At 42.2% G+C, this 16,644-nt stretch overlaps 1 protein-coding gene across 1 annotated transcript in view; it reads left to right on the top strand.

Annotated features, from left to right (window-relative positions):
* Window positions 1–16,644, top strand: part of gys2 (glycogen synthase 2) — a 46,365-nt gene that overhangs the window by 345 nt on the left and 29,376 nt on the right. The window contains exons 2-4 of the mRNA XM_043713433.1: window positions 6,220–6,401; window positions 8,246–8,437; window positions 9,290–9,475. Of these exons, the coding sequence (XP_043569368.1) occupies window positions 6,220–6,401; window positions 8,246–8,437; window positions 9,290–9,475 (560 nt within the window). The remainder of the gene's footprint in view (window positions 1–6,219; window positions 6,402–8,245; window positions 8,438–9,289; window positions 9,476–16,644) is intronic.

The following is a 16,644-nucleotide window of genomic DNA, read 5'->3' on the forward strand; positions in this document are numbered from 1 at the left end:
CTCTCTTGGGAGGCTTTGAGGTGCTACTTCGATGCCAGATTTTACAAGGACCGCTTAATTTCCGAACGAGCCACTTTAGCTTGGTCTCTTTTGGGGTGGGGAACCTTCGAGTTAACCTTTAGTTTCGCTGCCCCGTTGTGTTATCAGCTCTCTGGACCTTTTGACCTTCTCCAAGTTGCTCATTAACTTCTGTCCAGTTGACATTCTTTGCGAATGGGGCCGGGGGACGGGGTTGGGGGGGAGCTGCAGCGGTTTGATTTAGAAAACGCAGAATTGTTCCATACAAAATTACATCCTCCTTTTCCCTCGCTTTTATTTAAAACTTCGGATACACTAGAACAGGGTTCCCCAAAGCCTAAAACAGTATCTATGACTTCTAATTCTCCTGAAGATTGAGTTTGCCTTTTTTTTTCCAAATAAAAACGAATGATCTTCTGTTTTAAATACTGTGTTGCAAATAATTGAATCATTGGAACAGAGTAGATCAGTGAATTCCTGCAGACTATTGTGAAACCTGTCCATTCAGTCGTATCATATGCCTACCTCAATCCCATTTACTTCAGTTTTAAGTGCAATTAACTAGCAAGCTGTTAAAATCTGTTTTGAAAATTCTCAGCCTCATGGGAGAGAGAGAGAGATTTCCATGTGGAATAAGTGCACCCTGAATTACTGCTAAATGCCCCTCTCGTTTTAAGTCTATAGCCCTTTTTGGGGGCTGAAAAATTGCTTCAGAAAATCCCAAGTCAGCCCCATCCTTACATCCTGAAAACAAGTTAACAATTTATGTACCTATTTAGGCTTTGAGATCTTTTTTACATTGGTGAATCACATGGGTTGAGACTATCTACTGTTTCAGAATTGCAATTGACAATTTCCTTTTAAAAATCAAAAATTTAAAGCCCTTGCCTCTATTTTGAATGTTCAGAGGTTCTTGGCCTTGTGGTGTTAGAGGGTCTGCTGAAGTAAGGATAGCACTGTCTTTATTCAGGAAGTGTTTTACTATGTTATAATCTTGGCACAAGGCTGAGACAGCAAGATTGTGTGACAGTGTCACTACTTGTGATTTCTCATTAGCATATTACAATCAGACTTGATCTCCGATAATACATTGACTGAGTTTGTTCTGAGATGGAAATGTGTTGCTGGAAAAGCGCAGCAGGTCAGGCAGCATCTAGGGAACAGGAGAATCGACGTTTCGGGCATTAGCCCTTCTTCAGGAGTTTGTTCTGAGCCAAGTTGCTGGCAATACCCAATGCATGATGCTTGTATTGCATTGGAAATGGGAGCAGTTTGGCACCACAAATAAAAGCTGTGCTAATTCAAGAGAGGAAACCAGGAATTGGGATGAGGGGTTTGACCTGGGGGGGTAAGTTGAGAAATAGGTTCCTATTCAGAAGATATGGCACCCCAAGAGCTGAGAGAAAATGGAGGTCCATCGAGGAGTCCAGTTGGCGCAAGGAACTAGGTGAGGGAAGAATCGTGATTTCACCAGCAAAATACATGTAGTTGATAGAGTAAACATTGCTACTGCTCAGCCTGGTGCTTCTCTTTGGTTTTAATTCATTTGTTGGGTGAGAGTGTTGTGCAAGGCCATAATTTTATTGCTTCTTCCTAAATGACATTGATTAAAAACTGAGCTATTACTTTCAACTTCTGCATTCTGTGGTGGAAAAGTATAGTAGCGGTTTTATCAAGAAAGCTGTAGGCTATTCGCCCAGTGACAATAAAAAGGCAATGTAGCTCTTATGTAAGAATGATAATGGCTTGAGGGGAAAATTGCAAGAGGTGGTATTCCCACATTTCTGGTGCCCTTGTACTTTTTAGATGGTAGAGATCGTGTGCTTAGAAGATGCAATCAAAGAAGCCTTTGCAAATTGCCGTAGTGCATCTTGTAGATAGTAATATACACTACTGCCAGTGGTGTTGGATGTAAATGTTTAAGATGGTGGATCAGGCTGCTTTAGCCAAGATAGCATTTTGAGCTTCCTGAGTGTTTTTGCAGCTCCCACCTTCCAGGCAAGTGTTGAGTATTTCAATTGGGGAAAATGGAAATAAGTCTCAGGAGCCAATGGAGCAGTTTGAACCCACCAATGGCAGGTGGAACTCAGGCCTGAAGAACTGGAATACGTTGAGTGTAGTCTAACTGAGTAGAAGAAAAGATCTGAGGTGTCAGTCCAGTTCCACTCACTTCAGTGGGATCTATTAATGGGAGAGAAGACACAGCTAGTTTTGTTTCTGCCTTCCCAGGAAGGTGTAACCAAGGTTCATTTGGTTTCCTTTGTGCAACTGCCTGAAGGCAGACTTGGTAACCGGCTGGACTGTGACATTGGCAAATCCTGGACAGGGAGTGTTCCACACTCTAGATCAAACTGGAGCGTTGGTCTGTCATTGGGGAAGCTCCCAGTCATTGCTCTTCTTCTGGTAACTTCTGCTGACTGGAAAACTTAACTTTTCTTTTCTACAAATGTCGGGACTGAGAACTGCTAGTTATAAGGTGCTGGTGAGACTACATCTGGAGTACTATCAGTAGTTTTGGCCCCATTTTGTTTAAGGAAAGATATTAGGGGCAGTTCAGAAAACGTTCACTCGGATCTTGTTGAAACATATTGGATTCTTAAGAGGCTTAACAGAGTAAACGCTCGGAGGATGTTTCCCCTCGTGTGGGAGTCTAGGACCAGAGGGCATAATCTCAGAATTTAAGACTGAGTTGAGGAGAGTTTATTCTGCGGGTTGGGAGTCTTTGGGATTTTTTTATAACCTTGATTCTTGATGAATCGGAAACTAAGGGCTATGGGGAAAGGGCTGGAAGGTGGATGTGAGGAATGTTAGAGAGTGGCAGAGAAGATTTCAGGGAGTTAACAGCCTATTCCTGTATAGGCTTCATCCAGAGGCTCACTGATAATATTGCCTTATATGGTGACCAGTCATCTGAGAACAAACCTTGCCGCTCAGTGAGCAAACCTCCATCCAGAGCCTCCACCTGAGCTACATATTTCTCAACACTCACTAACACCTATGGGCGCAATATGCTAAAACTGGCTCGAGCCTACTCCTGTTCCTATTTCTTATCTTATGGTCTCATTTATGATCTCTAAGAACATACGATGGATCAATTCTGCTGCATTATGTGATCTCTTTTGTATAGACGGAGAGTACTACACGGGCTGCAAATATCCAATTCATACTCTAGGCTGGAAGTTTTCCACTGGTCTCAAAACCTAATTTTCAATTTGCTATTGGTATTAATTAACTTTTTGTACTTTATTTTTGTCCTCTGGTAATTTTGAATTGTTTCACCTTATTGGTAATGAAGATGTAAAATGCTAATTTTGCCATGCAATAAAGTACTTCAGCTCTCCTTGAGTACACAAGCATTTTTACAGGGTGGTGTAAATGAGTGGTAAAAATGTGGATCTTGAATCTTTTGGGGAGTTGTTTTTTGTTTGAAGATCATCAAGCTAGATTTACTGTCGGGGCTCCTCTGAATTGTGTATGGTCACTATGAGCAGAATGGGGCAGATAGAGTAGAGTACATTACTTTGGATTGTCATAGCTATGTGATTGAGTTGTACAGCACAGAAACAGATCCTTTGGTGCAACTTGTTCATATCGACAGAATATCTCAAATTAATGTAGTCCCATTTGCCAGCACTTAGCCCATATCCCTTCCTAGACATATACCCATCCAGATGCCTTTTAAATGTTGTAATTGTACCAGCCTCCACCACTTCCTCTGGCAGCACATGCCATACATACATCTTCCGTGTGAAAAAGTTGCCCTGGGTCCCTTTTAAATCTTTGCCCTATTATTTAAACCTTTTGGACTCCCTTACACTGGAGGGAAAGACCTTGGCTATTCACCCTATCCATGCCCCTCATGATTTTATAAACTTCCATAAGGTCACCCCTCAGCCTCTGACACTCCAGGGAAAACAGCCCCAACCTATTCAGCCTCTCCCTATTCCTCAAACTTGATAGCATCCTTGTAAATGTTTTTGCACCCTTTTCAAGTTTAGTAACATCTTTTTAACAGGGAGATGAGAATTGAACATAAGTTGTTTCTTCTATAACTCAATAGTCGCATTGCTGTACAACCTTGCATGATAACAAAAATCGTGCTATACAAATAAAACTTGGTGTTGGCAATATAATCGCTTTATAGTCAACACATTAGTGAGTTTGGAGAAGATTTGTAGCTCAGGTTGAGATTCTGGATGTAAGTTTGCTCACTGAGCTGGAAGGTTCATTTTCAGACGTTTTGTCACCATGATGTTACGTCCCGCTTCATAGAGTCATAGAGATGTACGGCATAGAAACACCCTTCAGTCCAACCCGTCCATGCCGACCAGATATCCCAGCCCAATCTAGTCTCACCTACCAGCGCCTGGTCCATATCCCTCCATACCCATCCTGTTCATATACCCATCCAAATGCCTTTTAAATGTTGCAATTGTACCAGCCACTTCCTCTGGCAGCCTATTCCACACACTCACCATGAAAAAGTTGCCTCTTAGGTCTGTTTTATATCTTTCCCCTCTCAGCATAAACCTATGCCCTTTACTTCTGGACTGCCCCACCTCAGAGAAAAAAAAACTTTGTCCGTTTATCCTATCCATGCCCCTCATGATTTTATAAACTTCTATGAGGTCAATCCTCAACCTTTGCTCCAGGGAAAACAGCCCCAGCCTGTTCAGCCTCTCCCTATAGCTCAAACCCTCCAACCCTGGCAACATCCTTGTAACTCTTTTCTGAACCCTTTTCATGTTTCATAACATCCTTCCGATAGGAAGGAGACGAATTATAATAAATAGAAAGCAGGACGTAACACCAGTGCTTTGCCAGAGGCTCACTGATGGTGTTACCTAGTGTAGTGATGAAACATCTGAAAACGAACCTTGCAGCTCAGCAAGCAAACTTACGTTCATAGTCAACATGTTTTACAAGTTTGCATTTTAGAAACATGTCTCCTTTCTCACAGTGAATTTGTGATAATGAAAGGTGCATTATAGTAGATCTGACTGTAAGAGGCCTTACTGATGTCCTGCACAGTTTCAGCATGACATCCCAACTCCTATACTCAATGCACTGGCCAATAAACCAATTGTATCAATACCTTATTCACTACCCTGTCTACCTGTAACTTCACCTTCGAGGAACTATGAACCTGCACCACAAAGTTCTTGATCTGGCAACACTCCCCAGGACCCTATCTCTGTATGTGTAAGTCCTAAATCTCTCAATACCAGGTTATAGTCCAACAGGTTTATTTGGAAGCACTAGCTTTCGGAGTACTGCTGCTTCAGGTGGTTATGGAGTCCACAATGAAGGAGCAGCGCTCACAAAGCTAATGCTTCCAAATAAACCTGTTGGACTATAAACTGATGTTGAGTGATTTTTAACTTTTTGTACACCCCAGTCCAACACCGGCACCTCCAAATCATGTATAAGTCCTGCCCTAATTTGCCTTACCAAAATGCAACACTTCACATTAATCTATATTAAACTCCACCTGCCACTCCTCAGATAAGTGCTAACACATGTTTAAAAGAGATTGCTGAGGAACGGTGGAGTAAAATCACAGGAGGATGTTGAAGGCAAGATTTGTGACTTATAAATCAGTTTGTGAAGTTGAAAATTCAGTGGAAAAAGGTGAAGATTGTGCACTTGGTATCAGTATTCATGGTGGAGTATGGCATCAATATACTGGGCAGATGATTTAGTCCATTGCCATATTGGAGATGTAAGCAATCTATAGCTAACTATTAGAAGCCAGTGTTGGGTTACTGCTTGGCAGCCTGAAGTATCCACTTTTAAATTGTGGAGTGCCACAGGGATTGGTGCTGGGACCACAATTATTTATAATATATATGTGTGAATGTGCCGTAGCTAAGTTTGCAGATTGCCCAAAAATAGATGGCGAAGCAAGTAATGAGAGAGACAGAAGGAAATAGATATGCTCGGCAACTGAGCAAATATGTAGCAGATGCAGTATAATGTGAGGAAAATGGGAGGTTAGACACTTTTAGCAGGATGAATAGAACAATTCAATCTCACTGAATTGGAGATTCTGCAGCACAAAAAAATTTGGAGTGTCCTCATACATAAATCACACAGTGCTCGCATTCAAGTTCAGGTAATAGGGAGTGGAGAACCAAAATAGAAACTTCTTGCTAATGCTATACAAAGCACTAATTAAACCACTGTCACACTTGCTTTCAGTTGGAGGTATCTATACTGTAATCCAGACAAAGGCTAAAGTGACAGCAGATGAATGGGGAGAAAACTATGTGCTAATTGGCCCATATTATGAACATAATGTGAAGACGCAAGTGGAAGTATGTGAGCCAAATAACGCAGCTGTGAAAAAGGCCATAGATTCTTTGAAATTCCAGGGATTTCAGGTAAGGACTAGCCTCTCTGAAGTACTTCCATATGTGAACATTGATTTATATGCTATCAATGCCATTAGTTTTATCAAAGCTAGATTGTGATGCTGAACAGGTATTTGACTCTTGAATTGTAGTTTTTTTTGTGACTTCTCTCTACTTTCTAGAGCCGTTTGATGAAACTGAAAGGTTTACTCTGTCATTTTTGAGAGCAGTTAAGAATCCATTACATTGCTGTATATTTGCAGCCGGATCATATAAGGATGGCATGCTTTCTTCCCTGAAGCACACTAGTGAGGCAGATATTTTTTAAAAACAATTTACATTTTTTCATAATAAACCTAATAATTGAACTTAATTTGCCCACAATGAGATTCGCTCTCTCGCTCTAGGCCACATGTCATCACCTCTAGATTACAATTGCCATAACATCACTATGCCACTGTACCATTTCATAGAACATCACAGCGTAGAACAGGCCCTTCAGCCCTCGATGTTGCGCCATCCTGTGGAACCAATCTGAAGCCCATCTAACCTACACTATTCCATTATCATCCATACAACTATTCGATGACTATTTAAATGCCCTTAAAGTTGGCAAGTCTACTACTGTTGCAGGGATTGTGTTCCATGCCCCTACTACTCTGAGTAAAGAAACTACCTCTAACATTGGTCCTATATCTATCACGCCTCAATTTAACGCTATGTCTCCTGAGGAAAAAGGCTTTCACTGTCCACCCTATCTAACCTTCTGATTAACTTATATGTCTCAATTAAGTCACCTCTCAATCATCATGTCTCTAATGAAAACAGCCTCCAGTCCCTCAGCCTTTCCCTCCATACCAGGCAACATCCTAGTAAATCTCCTCTGACCCCTTTCCAAAGCTTCCATGTCCTTCCTATGATGCAGTGACTAGAACTGTACGCAGTACTCCAAATGTAGCCATAACCAGAGTTTTGTACAGTTGCAGCATGATCTCATGGTAGTGGGATTGAGTTTCAGAACCAACAAAAGCTAACACACCGTAGGGTTGTTAAGAAGCCATATCAACCTGGGTGGCAATTTTCAAGGATCTGTATACCTGGACACCAAGATCTCTCTGCTCATCTATACAACCAAGAATCTTACCTTCAGCCCAATGCTTTGCATTCAGTTACTCCTTCCAAAGTGAATCACCCCTCTTTCCCACACGAAACTCCATTTGCTACATCTCAGCCCAGCCGTGCAGCTTATCTGTGTCACTCTGTAACCTACAACATCCTTCAGCGTTATCTACAACTCTACCAACCAATGTGTTATCTGCAAATTTACTAACCCATCCTTTTATGCCCTCATCCAGTTCATTTATAAAAATGACGAACAACAGTGGACCCAAAACAGATCCTTGCGATACCCGACTAGTAACTGAACTCCAGTGTGAATATTTCCCGTCAAACACCACTGTCTTTCAGCTAGCCAATGTCTAATCCAAAACCCTAAATTCCCCTCAATCCCATGCCTCCGTATTTTATGCAATAGCCTACCGTGGGGAACCGTATCAACCGTCTTACTGAAATCCATATACACCACAGCAACTGCTTTACCCACATCCACCTGTTTGAACACCTTCTCAAAGAAATTAATCGGGTTTGTGACCTTCCCTTCACAAAATCATGTTGACTATCCCTAATCAATTTCATCCTTTCTGGATGATTATAAATCCTATCTCTTTTAACCCTTTCCAACACTTTACCCATTCCCTCATTAGTTTAGAAATTTAAAAGACTGTTGTAACCAGCCAGGTTATAATATTATGCAAAATATTCACAAAAGCCTTTCTCGATCAGTAGGAGCCTAACTGTACAATCTCTGCTTTCAGGTTTGCTTCGGCAGATGGCTAATAGAAGGTAATCCGTATGTGCTGTTGTTTGACATTAGCTCCGCAGCCTGGAATCTGGACAAATGGAAAGGAGAATTTTGGGATACTTGCCACATTGGCATACCTCATTATGACAGTGAATCAAATGATGCTGTAATCTTTGGTTCCTTAACTGCCTTGTTTTTGAAAGAGGTACATTTGACCTTAATACCATTTTGCAACTTGATTTAATGCTTCAATTGTTACATATCTGAGACTCTTGCAATATTGTGAATTAGTGCAAAATATTCCAACATCAAACCTTTATAACATAACATAAATTTTCTCTCCCATTCCTTCCTTCCGCACCACGGAACGGGTTTAGCTCCTACCCTGATGAATGTGTCCGTAGCATGCTCTCCTGGATTATTGGTTATATTGGTCAACTCTCTTTGTCTCGAGCCAAAAGGATGAGTAGTTTGTGAAGTGAAAGAGAATTTCCATTGGGCTACATGAAATCACCAGCTCAAAATTCATTGCAATTCCACTTGGGTTAGACCTTGGCAAATCGAGCTCTAGAACCTTTTTATTTAATGCATATTAAATAAATATCATCTGACAGCCCGGCATTCTTTTTGTTTTTGAAATTAATAAGTAGCCTCCAGTTTGAATTCTTGCTGGTGTTGCCTACCACTCTGGAAGGAGTTGACAATATGCTGTGGTGAATCATGAGCAAGTTAGAATAACACCAAATCATACACTTTACCCATTCCCTCATTAGTTTAGAAATTTAAAAGGCTGTTGTAACCAGCCAGGTTATAATATTATGTGAAATGTTCACAAAAGCTTTTCTCAATCAGTAGGAATCCATCCTAACTGTACAAACTCTGCTTTCAGGTTTTGTAATGAGAGGGATTCCTCCTGTTAATGTTTTTGTTTTACTATGATTGCATGATTTTTATTTAATCTTGGCATCTACAAGATGGCTTACTGATTCTCACCCAGTGTTTACATCTGATGCCTGTTTATTTATTTGATGTCAAGATGATTTCCATTGTTTACCAGCTTACTGATCAGTTCCACGGCAAACCAAACATCATTGCCCAGTTTCACGAATGGCAGGCTGGAGTGGGGCTCATACTGAGCAGAATCCGAAAGTACCCCATTGCAACAATCTTCACTACTCACGCCACGTTACTGGGCAGGTACCTCTGTGCTGGCAATGCTGACTTTTACAACCTCCTTGATAAGGTGAGCTGGTTAACTGACTGGATCAGTAATTATTTTGCCAGATTACTTCAGAATTGAAAGATAGATCTGTTAATTAGGTTTGAGTTTTATTCATTTGAAGATTTTACTGCATCATTTTACTTTATGCATTGTTTTCTCAAATTTACAACTTGTTTTCTTCAGAAGTTATCTATAATTGGGGCGGCCTGGTGGCTCAGTGGTTCGCACTGCTGCCTCTCAGCGCCAGGCACCCTTGTTCGATTCCCACCTCGGGCGACTGTCTGTATGGAGTTTGCACATTCTCCCTGTGTCTGTGTGGGTTTCCTCCAGGTGCTCTGGTTTCCTCCCACAGTGCAAAGATGTGCTGGTCAGGTGAATTGGCCATGCTAAATTGCCCATAGTGTTAGGTGCGTTATTCGGGTAAATGTAGGGTAGGCAAGTGGGTGTGGTTGGGTTACTCTTCGGAGGGTCGGTGTAGACTTGTTGGGCCGGAGGGCCCGTTTCCACACTGTAGGGAACCTAATCTAATCTAATTTTGATTCATAGGAGCAGACATAGACCATTCGGCCCATCAGGCCTGCTCTGAAATTCAGTGAAATTGGGCTGGTCTAAATAATCGTCAACTCTGCTTTCCTACTTTTCCCTCATAACCCTCACGGATTCAAAATGTCTGTCCAGTCTTGAATTTAATTAATGACCCAGCCTCAACAGCCCTCTGCAAAAAAAAGAGTTCTGCTGATCGATTATTCTCGAAAGAAATTACTACTCATTTGTCATATAAGTACAACCGCTTTCTGCTGAGAATATGCCTTCCAGTTCTGGACTCTGTCACAAGGGAATCAACCTTTCTGGATCTGCACTGTCAAGCCCTCTAAGAATCTTGTATATTTTGTTATCAATAAGCAAGTAAATGAAGGTTAGAGAGGGTAATGGAAGCTATCTGCTGGCACTGTGGTTTGTAGACAACAGGACTTTATTTCTCCCCAGATTCCCATATCTTTAGGAAATGTCTGTCACGTGCTGCAGCTCAAATGATGGAGCTGGAATGACTCGAGTTTGAAGCACTCCGAGATAATATAAGGGAATAGGGAGAGTTTTGGGGAAGTTTGCATTATCTAGAAGTCACCTCTGAGGAAAGCACAAGTCTAGGAAGGAGAGGATGTCATTAAGAAGCTGAAAAGCAGACCCTTGGACAAGAGCATCTGCCTTTAACTTCTCCTCACGCGCATGATGTACTCAGTACCTGACAGGATAAAGACTAGAGGGAGAGTGGCTGCAATGTGCAACTAAGCATAATGGCTTAGGAAGCAGCTTGTTGTGAATTGGATGGGCAGAGATCCAAATAGGAATATTGTAGTGAGAAGGGGGCTGTGTAATTGGAGGGGTTAGCCAATATTATATACAGACATGAATAAAAGCCTCAAAGGATGTATTAACCACTCATACCAGGGCAAAGGCTGTCTCGAGCAGCCAGGTAGGTTTTACAAAATAGAGGGTGTGTAACTCCAGTTGTCGTAGTCAGTGTTAACTCACATGACTGATAGGCATAGAGAGGATCTACCATTTGAGGGAGTATCCATTGAGATGTGAAATTTTAAAAAGCTGTTTTGCTGTCTACCGAGAGAGACACCAATTGCTGTGACATCAGAAGAGTCAAAATGATAACAGCACTTACCTTTTTTTCCTAGAAAAAGGAATAAATATTTAAATAACTTCAGGTTGAATTGCATCCAAGTTCTTTAAAGAATTCGAGGCGTTATAGTTTACAAGGAATTGGGATGTGGTGTGGGAAAGTTAATTAATAGCTGTCTGGATGAAAGATGCCAAAGCAGAACAAGAGGCTAAAGGGTAAGTATTCAGGGTGGCAAGAAGGGGAATGCCATAAGCATGCCCGTCTGCTGAATAGCTAACATCCTACTGATATTTAATGAGGAAGATAATTTATTAAATGAATGTTCAGTGAACTAACTGGTAACATTGCCATGATGAATGATATAGTCATTATTGAAGGAGAGAAGATAAAATCAGCTAACAAGGTGAAGAGCTATCAAAAACAAATTACTGGAAAGACTCAATAAGTCTGGCAGCATCTGTAGAGAGAAGTCAGAATTAACCTTTCTGGTCCAGCGATCCTTCAGAACTGACAGAAGCTAGGAAAATGTTGATTTCTATGCAGAAAATGGTTTGAGGGGAGGTGGTGTGAATAAATGATAGATGGGGATAGAGCCCAAAAAGAGAGAAGAATAGTTGGACAGACAAAGGAATGGATAACATTCATCCCAGGAGGAAGAATACTAGTTACTAATTGGGGCTGTTAGTGGCTAACGATGGTTGTAAATAATATTGTGATAACAAGGCTTTGTGTGTGGGGTAGAAGAAGCATTCTCAAGCCCTAAAATTGTTGATCTCGATATTGAGTCCAGAAGCTGTAGAGTTCCGAAGTGGAAAATGAGGTGCTGTTCTTGCAGCTTATCTGAGCTTTGCTGGAGCACTGCAGCAAGCCTGACTCAGAAGTTTAACCAGGGAATAAGTGACCGGTAAGTGTTGAAGTGACAGGCAACTAGAAGCTGAGGGTCATTTTTTTGTGAAACACCTACATTCTGTCAGCAAAAAGTGGTCACCCAGTCTATGCTTCATTTCCCCAAATTAGAGGCAACCACATTGTAAGCGGGGAGTGTAGTAGACTAGATTGGATGAAGTGCAGGTAAAGCACTGCTTCACCAGGAAAGTGTGTTTGGGACCTTGGATACTGAGGAGGAAGTAAATAGGCAGGTGTTACACATTCTGTGGTTGCAGGGGTTGGTGCTATTGTGGGTGGGGGAGGGGGTAAGGGTGTTGGGAGTGGAGGGCTATGATGTCCTGCAGAAACCTTCTTGTGGAAGGCTGACCAAGGAGGGGAGGGGAATATGTTTCTGGTGGTAGCATCTGATAGAGGTAGTGGGAATGGCAGGTAATGATTCTCTGGATGCAGAAGCTGGGAGGGGTTAGTAGGCGAGGACCAGGGGGAGCCTATCACTATTGGAGGGAAGAGAGAGGGTGAGGGCTGAAGTGTGGAAGTCTGTGGTCTCTGACAACTACAGTGCTGGGGAATCCTCAGTTGAGGAAGAAGGTGGACATTTCGGAGGCTCCCTTATCAAAGTTGGTGTTAGCAGAACAGATGAGACAGAACTGGGGGAATGGAATAGAGTTTTTACCAAAAGCAGGGTGTGAGGATGTATAGTCAAGGTAACTGTGGGAGCCAGTTGGTTTGTTCTAGATATTGGGTGGCTGGCCTCTCCCCAGAAGTGAAATAGATGTCGAGGAAGGGAGGGGTCTGAGATGGACTCCAGGTGAAGGTGAGAGCGGGTTGGAAATTAGAAGCAAAATTGATAACCTTTTCCAATTCTGAAAAGAGAGGGAAAAGTTGAGAGCTGGGGTTGGGATAGGACTGGAACAAGGAATGTTCCACGTAAAGAGACAAGCATGACTGGAGCCCAAGTGAGTACCCATGGCCACCCCTTTGACCTGAAGAAAGTGAGGGGATTTAAGCAAAGTTGATCAGCGTGAGGATGAGCTTGGCCAGGCAGAAGGAGGGTGGTGGTGGATTGGGGTGGTTCAGGCCTCTTATCCAGGAAGAAGCAGAGAGCCCTGAGATCATCCTGATGGGGGATGGACATGTAAAGGGAGTGCACATCTGCGGTAAAGGGGAAGCGGCTGGAGCCCGCAAACTGGAAATTCTAAAATTTACGTAAAGTATCAGGGGAATTGTGAATGGAAGTGGGCAGGAACTGGACAAGGGGTTGAAAAAACCAAGTCGAGGGAGGAAGAGCCTCACAGCACCAGGGACCCGGCTTTGATTCCAATCTCTGGTGACTGCCCGTGTGGAGTTTGCAAAGTCTCCCTGTGTCTGCGTAGGTTTCCTCCGGGTGGGTTTCCTCCTACAAACCGAAAGATGTGCGGGTCAGGTGAATTGCCCACATTAAATTGTCTGTAGTGTTCAGGGATGTGTAGGTTAGGTGCATTGGACAGGAGTAAATGTAAAGTAATAAGGTAGGGGAATGGGTCTAGGTGGGTTTCTTTTCAGAAGGTCAGTGTGGATTTGTTGGGCTGAAGAGTCTGTTTCCACTCTGTCGGGATTCTATGGGTTCTGTGGGGCAGGAGTAAGCAGAAACAGTGGGTCTGCCCAGGTAGTCCTGTTCGTTGATTTTTGGGAAGGAGGTAGAAGTGAGCTGTATGGGTTGGACAATTATGACTTGGAGGGAGTAGGAGGAAGGCCACCAGATGTCAATTTTGACCAACCTCAGTCAATTCTTGATGTAACCAGGGGAATAGATGTCATAAATAATCCTACCTCAATATCTGAAAGGCTGTGGATAAGGTACCACACATCAGTTTAGTAAATAAGACCAAGGCAGGTGGAATTGGGAGAAGCAGCAAAATGGTAGACAAAATACAGGGAGTAGAGATAAAGAGTGAGTTATTGAGTTGCAGTAAGTGGGGTTCCATAACTCTGGGGTTACTGCTGTTCACATTTTATTAATAATTTAAACTTGCAGAAGTTGCTGATTTCTATTTTAAGCTTCAGGGTGATTCAGACGAGTTGAGAGAGTAGGCAAATGCATAGATGCAGTATAATGTGGTTAAATATGAAGTTTTTCATTTGATAAGAAAACAGAAAGGAAGAACATGAAATGCAGTGAATGGGAAATGTTAAATAATGTACAAAAGGGACCTGTATCTCTTTATACCTAGGTCATGGGTAGCACCCATTGCCATTCGCTGCAAGTGAGTTTGAAAGCAGGAGCGAGGAAATGATTTTCAACATAGATAATTCCAGTATTACATTCTGTAAAGAACATGAAAGTAAATACTCATTGCTTAGAAAATACAGATCAACTAGGTTTGCAATGCTTAGAATTCTGAGAGCACAGTTCCAACTTGGTCCTTAAGCTCATAATAGCAAAACCAGACATGAGGTTATTTTTGGAGGAATAGATGTGAAAAATAAGAAATTATACTGAACTTGCATTAAACTATGGTTGCACCTCATCTGGTGTACCTTTTTGACTTCTTAACACTCAATTGGAGAAAAAAGATAGCTATAAGTTTAGTACGATGACAAAAGGATAAAACAGAATAGAATCTAGTTTTTGCCTCTGTCTGAGATGATCTACTAGCCTAATCACAGAATGGTCGACTATGTTGTGTTCTTTCGGCCCTTTTGTGTCTGTGCTGGCCCTTGAGCAATTCACCTAATCTCCCTCCTCCACCATCTCTCTACAACTCTTCCTTTGTAGATATTAATCCAATTCTCGCTTGAAAGCCTCCAATTGAACCTGCCTCCACCACATCTTCTGGAAGTCTGTTCCTAACTACTTAAATTAATAAAAAAGTTGGGTTTTTTTTGACAGCTATCTGAAATATATGGCCCCTTGTTTGCAATAATGGGAACAATTTTTTTTCTAAATACAGGGGAACCTGTATTATCTGAATGTGATGGGCAGGCACTATTTCATTTGGATAATCGATTATTCGGTTAATTGATTTAACTGCCTTTCCTCTGGGGCTCAGAGTTTTTAAAGTCTGCTCCCTGTTCAGGAGACTACAGCAGCACACAGCGTGTGAGGCCCTGCCCCCAACCCTGTGCAACAATTTTTTTTTTTGTTTTCCCCCCCCGCAACCTCCTGCAACATGCGATTAGGCAAGATTTAGGGAGCATAGGATAGGGAAGGAAACTGCAGGGGATGGGCACATTAGAAATGTGGAGCTTATTCAAGAAAAAGCTCCTGTGTGTCCTAAATAAGTATGTACCTGGCAGACAGGGAGGAAGGTGTAGAGCGCGGGAGCCGTGGTTTATGAAAGGAAGTGAAATCTCTGGTCAAGAGGAAGAAGGCGGCTTATGTTAGGATGAGATGTGAAGGCTCAGTTAGGGCGCTTGAGGGTTACAAGGTAGCCAGGAAAGACCTAAAGAGAGCTCAGAAGAGCCAAGAGGAGACATGAGAAGTTGTTGGCAGATAGGGTAAGCCCTAAGGCTTTCTATAAGTATTTAAAGAATAAGAAAATGACGAGAGTAAGATTAGGGCCAGTCAAGGATAGTAGTGGAAGTTGTGTGTGGAGTCAGAGGAGATAGGGGAAGCACTAAATGAATATTTTTCGACAGTATTCACTCTAGAAAATGACAATGTTGCCGAGGAGATTACTGAGATACAGGCTACTAGACTAGGTGTGATTGAGGTTCACAAGGAAGAGGTATTAGAAATCCTACAGAATGTGAAAATAGATGAGTCCCCTGGGCCAGATGGGATTTATCCTAGGATCCTCTGGGAAGCCAGGGAGGAGATTGCCGAGCCTTTGGTATTGATCTTTAAATCGTCATTGTCTACAGGAATAGTGCCAGAAGACTGAAGGATAGCAAATGTGATTCCCTGTTCAAGAAGGGGAGTAGAGACAGCCCTGGTAATTATAGACCAGTGAGCCTTACTTCAGTTGTTAGTAAAGTGTTGGAAAAGGTTATAAGAGATAGGATTTATAATCATCTTAAAAAATTTGGATTCGGGATAGTCAGCACAGTTTTGTGAAGGGTAACTCATGCCTCACAAATCTTTATTGAGTTATTTGAGAAGGTGACCAAACAGGTAGATGAGAGTAAACCGGTTGATGTGGTGTATGTAGATTTCAGCAAGGCATTCGATAAGGTTCCCCACAGTAGGCTATTGTACAAAATGTGGAGGAATGGGATTGTGGGAGATATAGCAGTTTGGATCAGTAACTGGCTTGCTGAAAGAAGACAGAGGGTGGTGGTTGATGGGAAATGTTCATCCTGGAGTCCAGTTATCAGTGGTGTACCATAAGGGTTGGTGTTGGGTGCACTGCTGTTTGTCATTTTTATAATGAGGGTGTAGAAGGGTGGGTTAGTAAATTTGCAGACGACACTAAGGTCGGTGGAGTTGTGGATAGTGACAAAGGATGTTGTAGGTTAGAGAGACATAGATAAACTGCAGTGCTAGGCTGAGAGGTGGCAAATGGAGTTTAATGCGGACAAGTGTGAGGTGATTCACTTTGGTAGGAGTAACCGGAATGCAAAGTACTGGGCTAATGGTAAGATTCTTGGTAGTGTAGATGAGTAGAGAGATCTCGATGTCCAGGTACACAGATCCTTGAAAGTTGCCACCCAAGTTGACAGGGTTGTTAAGAAGGCATACAGTGTTTTA

This window comes from Chiloscyllium plagiosum, chromosome 23 (assembly GCF_004010195.1).
Source record: "Chiloscyllium plagiosum isolate BGI_BamShark_2017 chromosome 23, ASM401019v2, whole genome shotgun sequence".
NCBI classification, from domain to species: domain Eukaryota; kingdom Metazoa; phylum Chordata; class Chondrichthyes; order Orectolobiformes; family Hemiscylliidae; genus Chiloscyllium; species Chiloscyllium plagiosum.